General features: G+C 35.2%; 3 protein-coding genes across 5 annotated transcripts; 1 reads left to right on the top strand and 2 right to left on the bottom strand.

Moving 5' to 3' along the window:
* Positions 1–2,246: 2,246 nt before the first annotated feature.
* Positions 2,247–4,246, top strand: LOC121117720 (uncharacterized). Of its 2 annotated transcripts, none has more exons than XM_040712201.2 (2): positions 2,247–2,393; positions 2,476–4,246. In XM_040712201.2, the coding sequence occupies exon 2, from the start codon at positions 2,543–2,545 to the stop codon at positions 4,076–4,078; it is 1,536 nt and encodes a 511-aa protein (XP_040568135.1). In that variant the 5' UTR covers positions 2,247–2,393; positions 2,476–2,542; the 3' UTR covers positions 4,079–4,246. The 2 variants fall into 2 exon arrangements, with proteins under 2 accessions (XP_040568135.1, XP_071744521.1); XM_071888420.1 differs by having other exon boundaries at positions 2,284–2,389.
* A 349-nt stretch (positions 4,247–4,595) lies between these two features.
* Sbf (SET domain binding factor) lies at positions 4,596–12,418 on the bottom strand. Of its 2 annotated transcripts, XM_071888406.1 has the most exons (4): positions 11,883–12,015; positions 10,063–11,832; positions 9,717–9,999; positions 4,596–9,661 (listed from the first exon to the last, which is right to left on the bottom strand). In XM_071888406.1, exons 2-4 carry the CDS (start codon positions 11,694–11,696, stop codon positions 5,012–5,014), a joined length of 6,567 nt encoding a protein of 2,188 aa, XP_071744507.1. In that variant the 5' UTR covers positions 11,697–11,832; positions 11,883–12,015; the 3' UTR covers positions 4,596–5,011. The 2 variants fall into 2 exon arrangements, with proteins under 2 accessions (XP_071744507.1, XP_040568639.1); XM_040712705.2 differs by having other exon boundaries at positions 10,063–12,418.
* An 11-nt stretch (positions 12,419–12,429) lies between these two features.
* shu (inactive peptidyl-prolyl cis-trans isomerase shutdown) lies at positions 12,430–14,377 on the bottom strand. Its single transcript, XM_040712704.2, is given in 4 exon segments — positions 12,430–12,758; positions 12,760–12,852; positions 13,044–13,459; positions 13,582–14,377. Coding segments are annotated over 4 exon segments (990 nt in total). The 5' UTR covers positions 13,883–14,377; the 3' UTR covers positions 12,430–12,578.
* Between the last annotated feature and the right edge of the window lie 735 nt (positions 14,378–15,112).

Below are 15,112 nucleotides of genomic sequence, written 5' to 3' on the forward strand. Positions count from 1 at the left end.
ATTTTTTAAACATCCATAAGCCGAAAATAACGATCAAAATCACTAATTTGATGATACGTATTTTATTAAAAAACGAAAATTTTCACGCCCTGTGAAAAATTATTAGTGTATGTAAGATCACCAGAAATGGAATAATACCAACAATGATCTAAAGAAATAAGAAAGATTTTATTTCTCTGTAATTGAAACGTAAACCTAGATTTAAATAGACAGAACAGTTTCACAAATGCCAAACTTTTAAAATACAAATACTGTTAAGAGAAATATAAGGCACCTGAAATCTTTGAGGGCCTGAAACATTCCCATGGAGTTGGCCTCAACCATACGTACCTAAATTTACGAAATTAAATAATTACATGAGTATTGAATACATTTTTTAAGAACCATTTCTGTCGTCATTACATATGTATTTACACTTATTTAATAAATAAATAAATTGATAGAATTAATCACTGACAAAGGAATTTACAGTAATATTTGTTTTACATGTTAATGAAGTTGGAGCCAGATTCTCATTCTAAGTTGAAATGAATGAATATTTAGAGTTGTAATATTCCTATTATTTGATAAATATCACTGAGGACCATTATTATTTATTACAAACGTAGTTACATATTCAAATACAATTGTATCATACGAGAAAAATACAAATAATAATTCGTTGAAAGAGCCTATAAGTCAATTTTTATGGTTCCCATAACTTGGCTTGATACATTGGAAGTATGAATTCAAAGTCCTAGATAAACAGTTTCGAGTCCTTTAGGTAACTATGTAATGCAGCTTATTTTAGAAAAAAAATGGCAAGGGAAAAATTGCAGTGGAAAAAATGGCAGGACAAAAAAAAAAGGAAACGTGTATATGTGGAAAAAATGGCAAGATTCTTTTAAACTGATATAATATCCGTCAGTATCACCAAGAAGGTTTATTAAGAGACGAAGACCATCGTTCTATTGCAACTTCAGATTGCTCCAACTGTACTGAGCTTTAAAGTTTTCCTCGCACTCTCCAAACACTCGATCTTTTGACTACCTGACCGAATCCTCTCAGTGGTTTGTCGCGCCATAGCCAACCGCCTCTTCTTCCGACACATCCTGGATCATAACGAAGTGGAAATCGCTGCTCTTGCCTAGTATTATCTTATGCAAATGTTTGTCCGTCAATCCAAGAGTCTTGTCAAATATGAATAATCTATCATGTCTAATGATATTATAATTGATAACGGAAAATTAAGTCATTAGGACTTCTTCCATTGTTCATTTATTTTTCTTTCAACGTAATCTATATTATATTGGTGATACTGACGGATATTATATCAGTTTAAAAGAATCTTGTCATTTTTTCCACTTATACACGTTTCCTTTTTTTTTTCTCCTGCCATTTTTTCCACTGCAATTTTTTCCTTGCCATTTTTTTTCTAAAATGGTTCATTTACACAAAAGGAAATCAGAACTATAAACAGGAAAGTTTGCTTTTGGAATTTTTTTTATAAAAAATTTAAACAAAATACAATTTTTTCTCTGCTCCATAATTTGCCCTAATTACCTTCCTTTTTTTAAATGATGCAGTCATCAAAGGAACCCACATCTGGCTCGCGAGCCATGGGTTCCCGACCTCGTCTATAACTTATTTATTTGTAGAAAATGACAAATTAAATGGTTTCGAAGGCTGCAGATTGCACAACCCTGGTTGTTTTTACGAATATATTTTTCTAAAAACATACTTTACCTCTAAAAATTAGTAGATATTTATTATTTATTAACTAAGCATAACAAAAAAAAATTCTTATCATTGATTCTAGCTCTACCTACTTAATACACCTAATGTACCCTAATTGAAGCTCTTATCGTAATTTCTATTATAATTCCTCCCTTTCATACGTTTTTTTTTAAAACAAAAATCATATTTTACCTAAAAAAAAACATTGAAGATTAATTTTTGATATGTGTAAGAGCTTATACATTTCCCCTTAACAAAATTTAGCTCAATTAAATGGAATGACTCAATGGATATTTGCATCAAAAAGACAAACAGTTGTATGACTTTATGACATGGGTCATGAGTCATGACCCATAGGGCTGTACTTACCTGCACCAGATAGTAAACTGCAGAATGACATAAAAATTACAATATGTCTTAGACATAGATATTATAATTCTTAGAAAATGATAGAATCATTGCAACGTTAAAGAGTGTGTGAGAGAGAGTAGGAAAATGGTTTAGCAGCAGACAGCAAAGGAAGAATTCGAGGGCACCTTAAGATGATGTGGACTAGCGCAATGAATGTTAAAAGAGAAACTTTGTGTTTCAGGTTGAATATATGGTTAAGGTTTTCTTTCTTTCTTCACTTTTATCTCACCTCTTGTATTTCTACCTGAAGTATACATATTATGTAGGTACGTATATTTATGTTATATATATACATTGAAAGAAAACAAAGGTGATATTTTTCTAATAATAACTGTTGATAAACTATAGACCGGTATTTGAATAGAATAACACGTCTCATGTTGAACAGTTCATGGTGAATGAGTGAAGAGAGATCATGTCAATTAGGATATACGCCATAATTTTTGTTTGTCTCTTCGGAAGTATTTCCAACGAAGAGTTGGACATTTCATTAGTAGAGGAAAACATAGATTCTGTTGAAACGGATGAGAGCAATTTTTCCACTGGTGTGAAGGATGTTCATCGATTTGTGAAGCAATATCGAGAAGTCAATCTGTATGATGTTCCTCCAGAGGATAAGGTCTTAGAGCTGATACATACTATTGATTTCACTAAGCCAGGAAATAACAAGTTTTCCAAGCTTGGTGTACTCCTGGATAAGTTTTTCATTTTGACTAAAAATGGAATTCCATTTAGGGATATTCGAGAAGCCATTCCACTTGGCGTACCATTGTCAGATGCCCTAATTGCTATGCACAAGCTTACATTTCAGCGAAAAGTTAAAAATGAGGGTAAAAAGAAGAAAAAAGACCCCAATGTAGTTATGATGGAACTCATGGGCTATGTTCTATCTGGAAAAACAGATCTTAAATTTGTTGACAAAGTGTTGAGTTTTGTAAAGGATAATCCTACTTTCGCCGTCACCAAAGCTGTTGAGCTTGCAACAAAGTTTGGCTTCATTACTAGACACACATCAAAATCTATTCACAATAATTTTCTACCCATTTTTGAATCCGACGTGGCTTCTGAGTATGTTGATAGTTTTTATAACATGACAATGAATTTCTTTCGAACTCCAAGCGGAGAACGAATCGTATCACAATTTCCTGAAATCATCAAAAATCCATCAGTGGATAAGGTTGTAGAGTTTTTAAAAAAAGAATCCGAGTGGAACGCACAAATGTTTTTTGATTCCATGGAGAACTCGGATTATAAAAACGGTATTTTGAAGATGTTGTCTTCTCTGATTGCCAAAATTATTGCACAGGGAGAAATTCTCTTTGGTTCGCCTTCAGAAAGAGGGCTTTTATTAATGAATGGTCTCTTACTCTCTCAAGGAATTCCAGCTTATAATACCAAAAGACCTATTTATTCTCTTGGTGTTGCCGTAAATAAAGCCATCAAACTCTTTACCACCTTCAGATTCGATGTAAGTCCTTATATTAGTACAATCGAAGACTTATTTAAAGAATTAACTGAGTCCGCTCAATGGAAATTATTTTTCTCACTTGACGAAGTGCAAAGGGTCACAGCCATACAAAGATTTATTGACGATGAAGTTACTGAGCATATAGGAGATCTCTGGTCCATGCATTCCTACATGTCCAAGAATAATAAATGGAACTGTATTGAGAGATTTCTCTGTCTTGAAGCGCAAAAAGCCAAAAAGAGTGGGAAAGAGACTCAGCAGATTGGGGCTTCCGTGATGAGTATGGTAGCAGCTTGGATTTGGAATGAGAATAGTATAAATGCCGACTTTTGGAAGTACTATGAAGCTGTATGGAATGGAATATCACTTGAATGCGATACCAAGTATCCAATGAAGGATTTGAAAGACTGTGTCGCACTCTCTTGGCAAGAAGAGGGGTCTAAGAATAAAATGGAGCTAAATTTTGACAAAGTTGAGTTATAGTAGCGAAGTCATCTAATAGACGCTTATTTATTTTCATCTGTCATGGATTTCTTATTTTTATGTACCTATTTTAAATTATGTTATGTTGAGGGGTATAACTTTATTTGTACACTGTTTTGAGTTTATCATACGACGTGAACCTTAGATCAATAAAATAGTTATTTTGAAGCTAGTTCTTTATTGAACATATATATACTTAATATGTCATTAATATATTAAAATCAAGTGCCATGCAGTACTTTTTATTTACATACAATAAGGCTAGATTGATAATCATCATTTCCCTCCTAAAATAGTCGAAGTTTAAGGCAAAACAGAAACGCAGCATTAATTACTTATTGATGATATATCATTAATTTGTCTTTATTTCTTTTCTTTTCATCATAACCAAATTATATTTATTATAATAATTGTAAATTATAATTACTATACAGCTTTTAAAAAGACTAAAATAATTATTTTCATTAACTGTGTGGTAAATATATATATATATAATATAATATAATTAATATAAGAGTAAGCATATAAACGGATTTTATTTTTTGCATATTTTTACTATGTTATATTTGAAATTAAGATTCACAAAAAAATAATAGTAATAATAAAGAAAAAGGTAATAGACGATATAAAAAAATTAAAAATGTTTAAAAAGCATAATTTTAGAGTTTGATTTGAATTTTTTAATGGTGTTTTTTTTTCCCCTTAAAAACGAAATAATATCATCAACAATATCACATACATATATTTTTATTTCATGGGGAGTATATTTTGATAAAAAGACGAACAGTAATAGTACTAGGTAGTAATTATATTATTAATATTATAATAAATAAAAATGTCCTTAAGAAATAAAAAAAAAAGTCTAAATGTATATCGCGTGAAAAATAAACAAACCAAACTTTGATTGCGTAAGTTTTGTCCATATTATAATTATTATTGAAGGCAACTTTGTATTTTGTTAATCCATTCCTTAGCTGCGGTCTTACTTTCCGCTCCAAAGCAAAAAACTCTTTTGTGCGTATGCAAATCGAAAAAATTAACACATTTTTTGGGAGCATTCTGCTGTGGACTCCCTTCGTTAACCTCTTTCACTTCACTCAAGTCTATATAACCTTTAGAATGAAAGTCATCCTTGGTGTCATAGTAGCGGAGTTGATGTTTTGTAGAATCTAAAACAAACCATCTTTGTTTCCAGCCCTTGATGCGGAAGTTTGCTTGCTTATAAAGATATCCCTGACAAATGATTTGACTGTTATGCTCATCAGCATTTGAAGACGAATCAAAGACGCTGAATCGCGGAGGTTCCTCTTCGCCACATTGGTCATTGAATATATTGGAGGAAATGGCCGTCATATCCTTACCCGAAGTTGAAGTCTCCGCAGATCCGTATCCACTCAACAATTGATCAAAGTTATCCGATGTTATATCACGAGGGACTCTAGAGGAAGATCCGCTTCCCTTATTACAAGTCTTCAAAACTAAGTCTTTACATTTTTCATGACAATTGTACCCACAGTCAGAACACCTATATCCCGTTCTAACCAAGCCCCAGAGTAAACTGTTGCACCAATCACATGACGTTGGAGTGGAGTAATGGTGCTTTTCGAAGCGATGGGGCAAGCCATTGGAATTCGATGCTCCATGAACCCCGCTCTGGAAACTAGTTGATGAAGATCTTTCAGAACCTACACGACCACGCAAAAGTAACTCCATAGTGGAACGTTTATGCATCAATCTTCCTTGTCTCTTATCATAGGGAGAGTCAGACGGAGAAGGCAGGACAGGAGGAAGATCCACCCGATTTAAATGATATTTCCACCTATGATATCCTCCAAGTTGACCCAACTCGTTTTCCAAATGACTTATGTCTCGCAATAATTGCGAATAAGAATCAAGATGAACTTGTGATAATGCATCATACCCAAAAGTAAGGGAAGATCCAACGTCCTTGCGCATTGATGTGTGGATACTTGATGCTAACGAAATTCGATCAGAGAACAAATCGTCTTCTTCAAACTTAAGATCTTGGTCATATAATTCCATATCATACGCAGGACCATGTTTTAACTCTTCTCCTAAGAAATAATCCCAAATGGTTAAATTAGAAATGAATGAAAATGGGCGCAAAATATTTTGATGGAGTTCGGAGGAAGTAGAGTAGGAAAAGTTATAAAAAATTGGCGATTTAGCATGCTGTCTGTCTATGTAATCAAAGATGCTCACTCCCAGATTAGCACTTTCATAAGTAGGAGGTGGTGGATTCATTCGACTGCTTCCACTATATATTTCTTCATCCGAACTTACATCTGCAGATTGAGCTAAAGTCTCAGGAGGAGGAGGAATGCTTGGAGTATCATCAAAAGAACGGTCATCGAGGAGACCAGCTTCATAGCGATGAGCCTCACAATCACAAAGAAAAGTTCTAAATCTACACGAAACATGGTGGTAAGCGATAAATTTTAAATAGAAATCGTTGAACTCAAAGGCCATTGGAAACTGAATTCGAATTTGATTTACCAAGTCCAAAAATTGGAGGAACAAGGGGGTGAATCCAGAGTCCTGATTTGGATTTGACAAGTTACTTCTATGATTAAATCTATGGCCAAATGCAAGCCATTCTTTTTCAACAAGCACTCTGAACCCCTCTATTGTTCTGTAGTATGGATCCATGCAGAGTTGTGCAATACTAGATATTTGAGCGGTTATATCCCACCCATCTTCTAAACAAAGCATAACAGATGCTCCTTGAATATCTATTAAATCTACCACAGCCCCACTAATCTGCAAAAGAGTTTGAAGACCATTTAACCACTCCGATGCCTCTACTTGTTTCAAAAATGACTGATGATCATTTGAATTATCTGTTGGACAAGATGGGATGCAAGCCCGCATCAATTTCTTAAAGGACGCACGTATACGTCGAGTATCAGGAAATTCTAATGGAATAAACTCCGTCCTTGGATGAGATTCAACTTTGACTCCTTTAATTTTATCACCAAAAATATAGAGTGAAGCCTTGTGGAGAAAGACATGATCAGCTCCAGAATCCGTTCCAATACTATTTCTAGGAAGCTGAGACGAAGAAATGGTAGGCACAGCAAGAGAATTTTGTGATCCTCTATGACTTGACTTAATATTTGACATATTCATACGTCCAAATTTTGGGGCTTGAGTATTCCTGGTTAATGTATCAACAGCTTTTGTGATAGGGTTAAATTTCCTGGCCATATTAGGAGTAAGAGTAGCATAATGATCAATTGTTGTTCGATTAGTGCTATTTCCATTCCCAGCGGCCAAAGCGAGTGAATTAACACTTAACTCAGACCCACTCCAATTAGAAATAGGAAGAGATTTTATAGGAGTTAATTGAATAATGGAATTAATGTATTGCTCGGCTTCTAGTGAACTAGTCAACTCTGCTTGGTTGGAAGATGATGAAGTGGACTGTCCACTTTGTGAATAATTATTTCCACTGTTACCTTGACCTTCTTGATGCCTTCGGAACATTCCCATTACTCCTCTACCGTGAAAACCAGCACCACGAAGAAGGAGAGCTCCAGTGTTTGGATGCCTCCATGTAACCGTTGGAAGCCTCCCTTGCTTGTGACAACGTGAATATCTTTTTAGACTATCATTGGAAATTTTTGCAGGCACTAATAGAAGAGCTGGATAACTTTGACACATGGTGTAACGGTGATTAACAGTACTAACACGAAATTCGGAAACATCATAATGAAGCTCGTTATTAATTCGTCCATTTAAAGTATTGGAATTATGATGATTCGATTTATTGTTCATTGATATATTATAGTCGGATGGAATTATTCCTAAACGAACCCAATCTTTAAAATAACTTCGTTCACTTAGTCTTTCTAATGTTTTATAATTGTTTGGAATATTAACTATAGAATGATGAACAACTGGTGAAGTTGCGGCTGATGATGGAAGAGATGCACCTGATTCATCTATTACTAATGGCGCTCCTCCTACAGCACCTCCGAGAGTTGAAGAATCGTCAAACTCGATCCTACTGTCGTGATTAGTTATTTCTGCAAGAGATAGTCTACCATGCATAGTAGGCATAACACTCGGGAGAAGATATTTTGATGATGCTTTTCTTTTTGTACTAGTGGATTTAATTCCAGCAGCTCTTGAAACATTTTTAAGAGTCTTTGATGCAAACCCACGGATGGTAGAATATTTTTGATTTGCTTTTTCTTTCTTGATGCCACTTCCACTAATAGGTACATGATACTGACTACAGAAAGCAAAAAAATGGAATATATGTTCAGGATATTGAAGTCTTTGAAGCTCACGACGAAAACTTTCTACTTCTTCTGTTGTAACCTCATCATCAAACCCTGCTCTTATTATCTGAAAGGTATTGGATTTAATCTGAATACCCTCTTTGAGCTGTTGGTCTACTTCACCCAGATATTCATTAAATGAAAATCGTTTTTCTCTCATAATACTCGTAACTGGGAAAGTTCGAATGACAGTTTTATCAGCAGCAAAAGGGTCAATAGGAGATCCTTTAAAAATTAGACGATATTTGGTTAAGAAAAGGGCCCCTCCAGCTGGGAGAAGCGAGAGATCATTGTTAGATCTATCTCTCCCATCTGGCAAAAGATACACTCGAAGTCCATTTTCAATAAGTAGCTCCTCCCCAGGGAGAAGACTTGGGAGATGTATTTTCGGTTTTTGTATAGGAGGCAGGTGCTTGGCTTGTGTAGCAACATTTTCCAGAGTCTCAATGTGCATAGCAACGGTTCCAGGAATCATTTGATTAACAGCACGAATGTGTTCTTCGGTTACATTACTCTCAGAACAAACTTTGTCGGCAAATCGCGTAACAAACTTGATAACATTTTGTCCAATATCCGATATTTCTTGATCTTCAAATCCAGACTCTGCATCAATGGAATCTGACTCAGCAACTGAATTAGTTATTGAATTGCTGTGATTTTCAAATTCCTCGTTATATCTACTTCTACGATTATGTCTATGATTCAGGTTTCCATCCAACGGACAAAGAAGACAAATCATACGATTAGTATAATCAAAGACTTGACTGTAAACAGTAGATTCTTCTGCCATTATCAATTCCTTTTGAGCAGCTGGATCTAAAAGATCCCATCTCCTAATTTCTTGGGCAGCTAACTCAAGCACAGATCGATCTGCTGGATTTTCGACCATTGAACGTCGTATTTCTTTTTCAACTCGACTTCTATGTGAGAGTAATTCTCTGGGACATGAATGATTAATATCTCCATTTTCAGAAGACGGTGAAAAATCAACTTCTCTCCTATCGTCTTTTCTCATACTAAGGTAAAGAGATTTAATTCCTCTTTGAACATCATTAAAAAAACTTGCTTCCCAAAACTGTTGATTTTGCCAAACTGCATGTTCTTGAATAAGTGTATAAACATATTGAATAACGCCTTTAGTAAGTCTTCTTCCAAAGACAGTTGAAAGAGGAAGTATTTTTGCTGCAATTCCATGTTCATCCATATCCGAATCGTCTTGTAATGCTGCATTCATTAATCGAACTACCATGTCAAATTGAGGATGTTCCAAAGTAACCTAAACAATAAAATGATGAAAATCCATATAAAAAGCTAAATTATAAAATTCTTACTTGATTGCCAGTTTTTTGAAAATCTAATTCTTCACAAAGAGCAATTCGAGCTTGCTTGCTTTTAAGGGCACTTATGACCGCCGGGAATGTTTTTTTTGCATCAGAAATCCTATTCTCAAAAATTGAAATTATACAATTTCTCAAAACTTCAAGTTTACGGGCCGAATTAGGAAGCATACTGTGAGGACTTAGAACCTCAGTTATATGTTGACCCATAGGAACTAATTTCATTATGGCAGTAGGAGGAACTGATACAGTGGCGTTGTTTGAAGCAGATAGTTCTCTGAAAATTAATTCGAAATAAGGGATTATATTATTATGGTTGGATTGACATCTTAAAACTTACTCTAACTTTTGCTTTTCAATTCCTCTTTTAATAAGCGAGTCCACTAATGTTTCATCTAAAATGGGGAAAACAGGCTGATGTATACGGGTAGAAGCACCTTCTGCAGGTTGGGGAATTTTTTGAGCATAGGGTTGATTTGAAGATGTGACTGGGTTTTCATTCCTCCATAATTCTTCAGCGAGTGATTGTATATTCCTTAAAACTTTGGACGGATCCTTGACTTCCGATGCTAATTGTTCTCCAAAGACTGCATAAAGCTCATCAAATATGTCAGTTCTCCTCCAAGGGGTACCACGTTCCCCAACAAATGCGTTGAAAAACATACAATCTACTATACGTTTCATGAACACTGAGTCTGTTTGATTTCTCATACCAAGAAAGGCAGCTTTATGAAAAGTTATGTAAGGCTTAGGATGAATTCTAACTAAGGTTAAGCAAGATCTATATCCTGCAAAGAGTTGAACCAAAAGACGAAGCATAACAGAGCGAAGTTCTTTATCGAGGGTAGTATCAGGTTTATGTTTATGTTTTGTGTTTCCATTTATTACGAAGGCCCGGTCAGCTAAACCTAAATCGGGATTGAGAACACTTGACAGTTCATGACGCACTTTAGACAATAAAGGTTCGTAAATATCTTGAAGATGGATATTTTCAGGAATGGAAACGGATCCACCATCCAAATCAACTACAACGACGTCGAGCAAATCAGACAAAACTTCGTGCCGGTGTGAAGCATGGAGACCGATGATAAAAGGCGTTGGTGTTGAAAGGACTTCAATCAATGCAGATGGAAGAATGGGAATGAAGACATGAGAATATTTGAGAGGATAAAGTAGAGATATCAGAGCTAAACATGAATCAGTAAGTCTTGAAAAAGAATTTGAGAGGAATAATATTTTGAGCTCTGTTACAGCACTACAAAAGAGCGTCAATGTAGATCGAATTCCTAATTGTTTAAAAAGCAGAGCGACTTTATTTGATGTTAGAGGAATTTCTGGGTAGAGAGGAGGTTGAAGGGACATTTTGTCCAGCCCAGAGAGAGAGAATCTCACTTGATGTTGATTGTGATTGTGTGGAACATAGACGGAGCCTAAAAGGTTTCCAAGGAGGGACTCTATTTTGATGCGCTCTCCTCCGGGGGACGTGAGGCACTCATTATGCACAGTGTAGATGAGCCCAAGGATATTTCTAAAGACGTCTGGGTATTCATGGGGAGAGATGAGAACAAGGCATTTGGGGGCAAATTTGAGGGTATCTGCGGGCAGCGCAGGAACTGAAATACCGGGAACGAAAGAAGAGGAGTTGGACGGAAAGACCACTTCACTCTCTTCTCTGTCCTCTCCATCCTTCCTCCACACCACAGCCTCATAGAAAGTCAAACACCCACAAAACCGTCTTCTTCCTTCCACATCCGTAAACACGGAGACCACAAAAGTGGGATCCTCCTTCAGGGAACTCAATCGCCATCCCCGAGGTTGACAAAACAGTTCAACCCCTTCTGTAAATCCACAGTCAGGCCAATCCTTTTCCGGGAACCGCTGCAGTATCTTTCCCCGACAAGAAAAACCCTTCTTCTCCTCACATCCATCCTCATCGTACCCAGCAACCACGAAATAATCCACCAGTCGACTCATTTACATTATTCGAACCTTTTCTCCACAAAGTCTCCAAGTCCTAATCACTAGACAGTATTCACCTTCCTTGGGATAGGATTCAATCAATTGGATTCAATTAGTATTTGGTATTCAATATTCATTCTTCATCCTATTTCTTTATAAAATCACCTAGTAAATTATATATATATAATAGTTCCTACTTACTACTCAGCACACACACACACACACACACACATACCAACTTCATTCTCTCTCTCTCTCTCTTTCTCTTCTTCTTTCCCTCTCCCCCTCTAGGGACCACAACTACTACATCTAACATCATACTCCATACAGCTAGAACAGGCACTCAAACTCTTTCTTTTTAATTCTCTCTCTACTTCTTCTCTCCTTCTAATGCTTAGTCAATAACAACACCCCAACTCTCAGCATCAACTCGACATCTCATTGGCTTCTCTTTTCAGCAAATGCGCTAGATCTCCATTTCTTGCGCATTTGTGACCCTACCCATCCTTCCCAATTACGACATTACTGTATTCATTTCTCACACTTACGACTATCAACAGAGGATCCATCCAATATTAATTAATAATTCTAAAAATAAAACAGCATATACATGCACCAACTTCAACCCCTTACTCTATCAATTTATTTCACTTTTGATAAGTGTATCCCGGACTTATGAAACCTATAATCAGTGTCCTATAATTTTCACATATCCTAGTTACATCCTATGCAATAATTGTACTAATCATAATAGGAGGAACTATCTTATTATACAACAAAATGACAACGTAATACATATTTATACAGAAAAAAATCGCCAAGTCGAATATTATGACTGATATATTTGTAATTCACTTCCAAAACGAATTAGTAACAAGAATTTAAAAATTCCAGTTATCACTTTAACTTTCCATTATCAAAAATTCGAGCACTGATAGTTTTTTCATACTTTTTCCTCAAATCTATATCCTTTTTAAGATTTATAAGCTCCCTTCGAATATCCGGATCACTAGGAGCCAACGAATAAGCTTTCTTTAGATAATGTTTTGCATGATCTTCACCTCCTAAAATTCTTTTTTGCTTTACCCATACGGTAAAGAGCTCTTACATTGTCTGGCTCATCAAGTAAAACCTGTTCCATGGTAGCACAAGTCAGTGCATGCTTTCCAGTCTATTCATAAATTTAGGTCATATAATGGAAAATGTCGTCAAATTAATGGCGAAGTAAATATCTGGTTGAACTACTTTTGAAAAAGACGAAAATATAATTATAGATAAAAGACAAGTTGTCTTTCCTGTAAATTTTGTCCTTTTTCTAAAAATAAATATATGAAATGACGACACCTTCCAACATAATATTACCTGGAGATAGCAAAGACCAACATTTAATCTTAGCTTGTGGAGCAGTATTTTTCTGAGTTCCTCTTGCTCGTCATTGGCCACAACGACAAATTCCAATAACTTAATGCCTGACTCATAGAGCTTTGCAGCAGGCCTAAAATCTCCCCTTTTCACCTTGTCATTAGCTTCTAAATACTCTTTATGAACTAGGTCATATATATATTGGAAGGAATAATTCTGTGCTAGTTCGTGAGGTCGGCGCAAAAGTTCTTTAGAGCTTCGACTATCCAGGAAATCATAAACTCTAATTTCAGCCAGAATAACAGAGCTAGCAGGGATTCGAGGAGGGCATCCCAGGGGTCCATAGGCTAAGTGAGGTTGAATTCGGAATGCAGAGCGCTCGGATTTCTTCATGGAACGTAGTGCAAATTCAATTCCTGAAGGAAGGAAAAAAAAATTAGCGTAACCTTGAGTGGTACATAATTAATTAATTTAAAAAATAGACGAAGATTAATCATCATCCATGAACGGAATCGCTACAAATTTAAGTATAACTAACCTGGAACAACATGTCCCATTTTTAGCCTTTCTCTTTTACTCCGGAGAAGAGAGGAATCATAAGGCTCAGTTTCGCCCTCGATGGTAAAGGAGTAATGACATACTACAACATCTTTGTCTCCAATACCCCTTATTCCTGTTCCCGCATCCAGCACCTTCTTCTCCACTCCCTCCACATCCTCCAAAGGAGTCCATTCCTCCACCTCATGAATATCCAAGGACCCTAAAGCACTTGATAAATCATTTAAGGAGTCTTTTCCATTGCTGGGATCATCGAACTCGTAAGAGAGTATATCCTCCATCTTCAAGTGAGTTGAAGCTTCTTCCAACTTGTCAGTATTCACTTTCGTATTTCAGTATTATTTCTATTGGATATTATTTCATTTTGAACGCCTCGCGCTGTTCCACCCTTCAATCCGGCTAATTCATTCACACTCAGACGACATCATCTAGCGGTCATTTCAAACAATATTATTAATACTCAATAGTAAAATAAATAAGTAGTATCGATGAGTTCTACTAATATCTGGAGTGAAGCAAGGGTCAATCACTTAACCTCATATTGGGAATTTTTTATGCTTAAAAATCAAATGGCAAAACCTAATTGACTTTGTACAATATTACTCTATTTTTATTTCAATTCAACAAAATCACAAAATCTTTGTGAAGTCACGTGCAATAATTAATATATCTTCTTACACCAAGACAACATTTTTGAACTGAAATAAAAATGTTTTTGATTAAAAAAACTTGCGTAGAGTAAGTGTTTCAATCTGATAGTGATACAAATACTACCTAAAACATTTTTCGACAAGTCAATTATAAACAAAAGTAAAGTTCAGATCGAACATTTTATCTGTTAAAGTTAAGAGTTTTTTGTTTTTTTTTGGCAAAGGATGAACTATATATTACGTAAATCTGTAGTTGAAAATTAGAGAAAAAGGAAGATCGAAGGGTTGAATGATGATTATTGAATTACTGAAAGTACTTACTTTTTAAAATTTATTCACGTACTAAAAATTTTCAACTATCATTTGAGGAAATTTCATGGAACTGACATTAACCATCAATATGATATTCATTTGTATGGCAAAAAAAAATCATACGATAGAATTAAAGGAGTAGAGAAAAGAAAGTAAGAATTTATATCGAAGAGTTTTAATTACTCAGTCGCGCGTCAAATAAATATAGGAAATCCAATCAGGAGAAGAAACTACATCATTACGATCATAATGATCACCTTTAAATCTAAAAAAAATTGGATCGTTTAACATACTTAGTAATAACTAATATACTAACATAATCCTCAACTTATTCAACACAAAATTATAGCTCATTTCAATTTCCATTTTTTTTTTAAATTCAACATTTTTGACTATGTCTATTAAATTAATATTATGAGAAATATAAAATATTACAAAATAGATGTCGCTTTAAACAATTATTCAGCAGCTATATTTAATATTGCATCACTGAGGAATGTGGATCACCTGTTGACGTTCACAACAAGAAGCAAAAAGTTGATCATTTAC

Source organism: Lepeophtheirus salmonis, chromosome 5, assembly GCF_016086655.4.
Source record: "Lepeophtheirus salmonis chromosome 5, UVic_Lsal_1.4, whole genome shotgun sequence".
NCBI lineage: Eukaryota > Metazoa > Arthropoda > Copepoda > Siphonostomatoida > Caligidae > Lepeophtheirus > Lepeophtheirus salmonis.

Excerpts from the sequence above, each read along its gene's own strand:
- LOC121117720 (XM_040712201.2), top strand. The coding sequence starts at position 2,543 with ATGTCAATTAGGATATACGCCATAATTTTTGTTTGTCTCTTCGGAAGT.
- Sbf (XM_040712705.2), bottom strand. The coding sequence starts at position 11,696 with ATGAGTCGACTGGTGGATTATTTCGTGGTTGCTGGGTACGATGAGGAT. Across the intron at positions 10,000-10,062 it reads ATTGAAAAGCAAAAGTTAGA|AGAACTATCTGCTTCAAACA; the intron begins GTAAGTTTTAAG and ends ATTAATTTTCAG. Across the intron at positions 9,662-9,716 it reads TTCAAAAAACTGGCAATCAA|GTTACTTTGGAACATCCTCA; the intron begins GTAAGAATTTTA and ends TTTATTGTTTAG.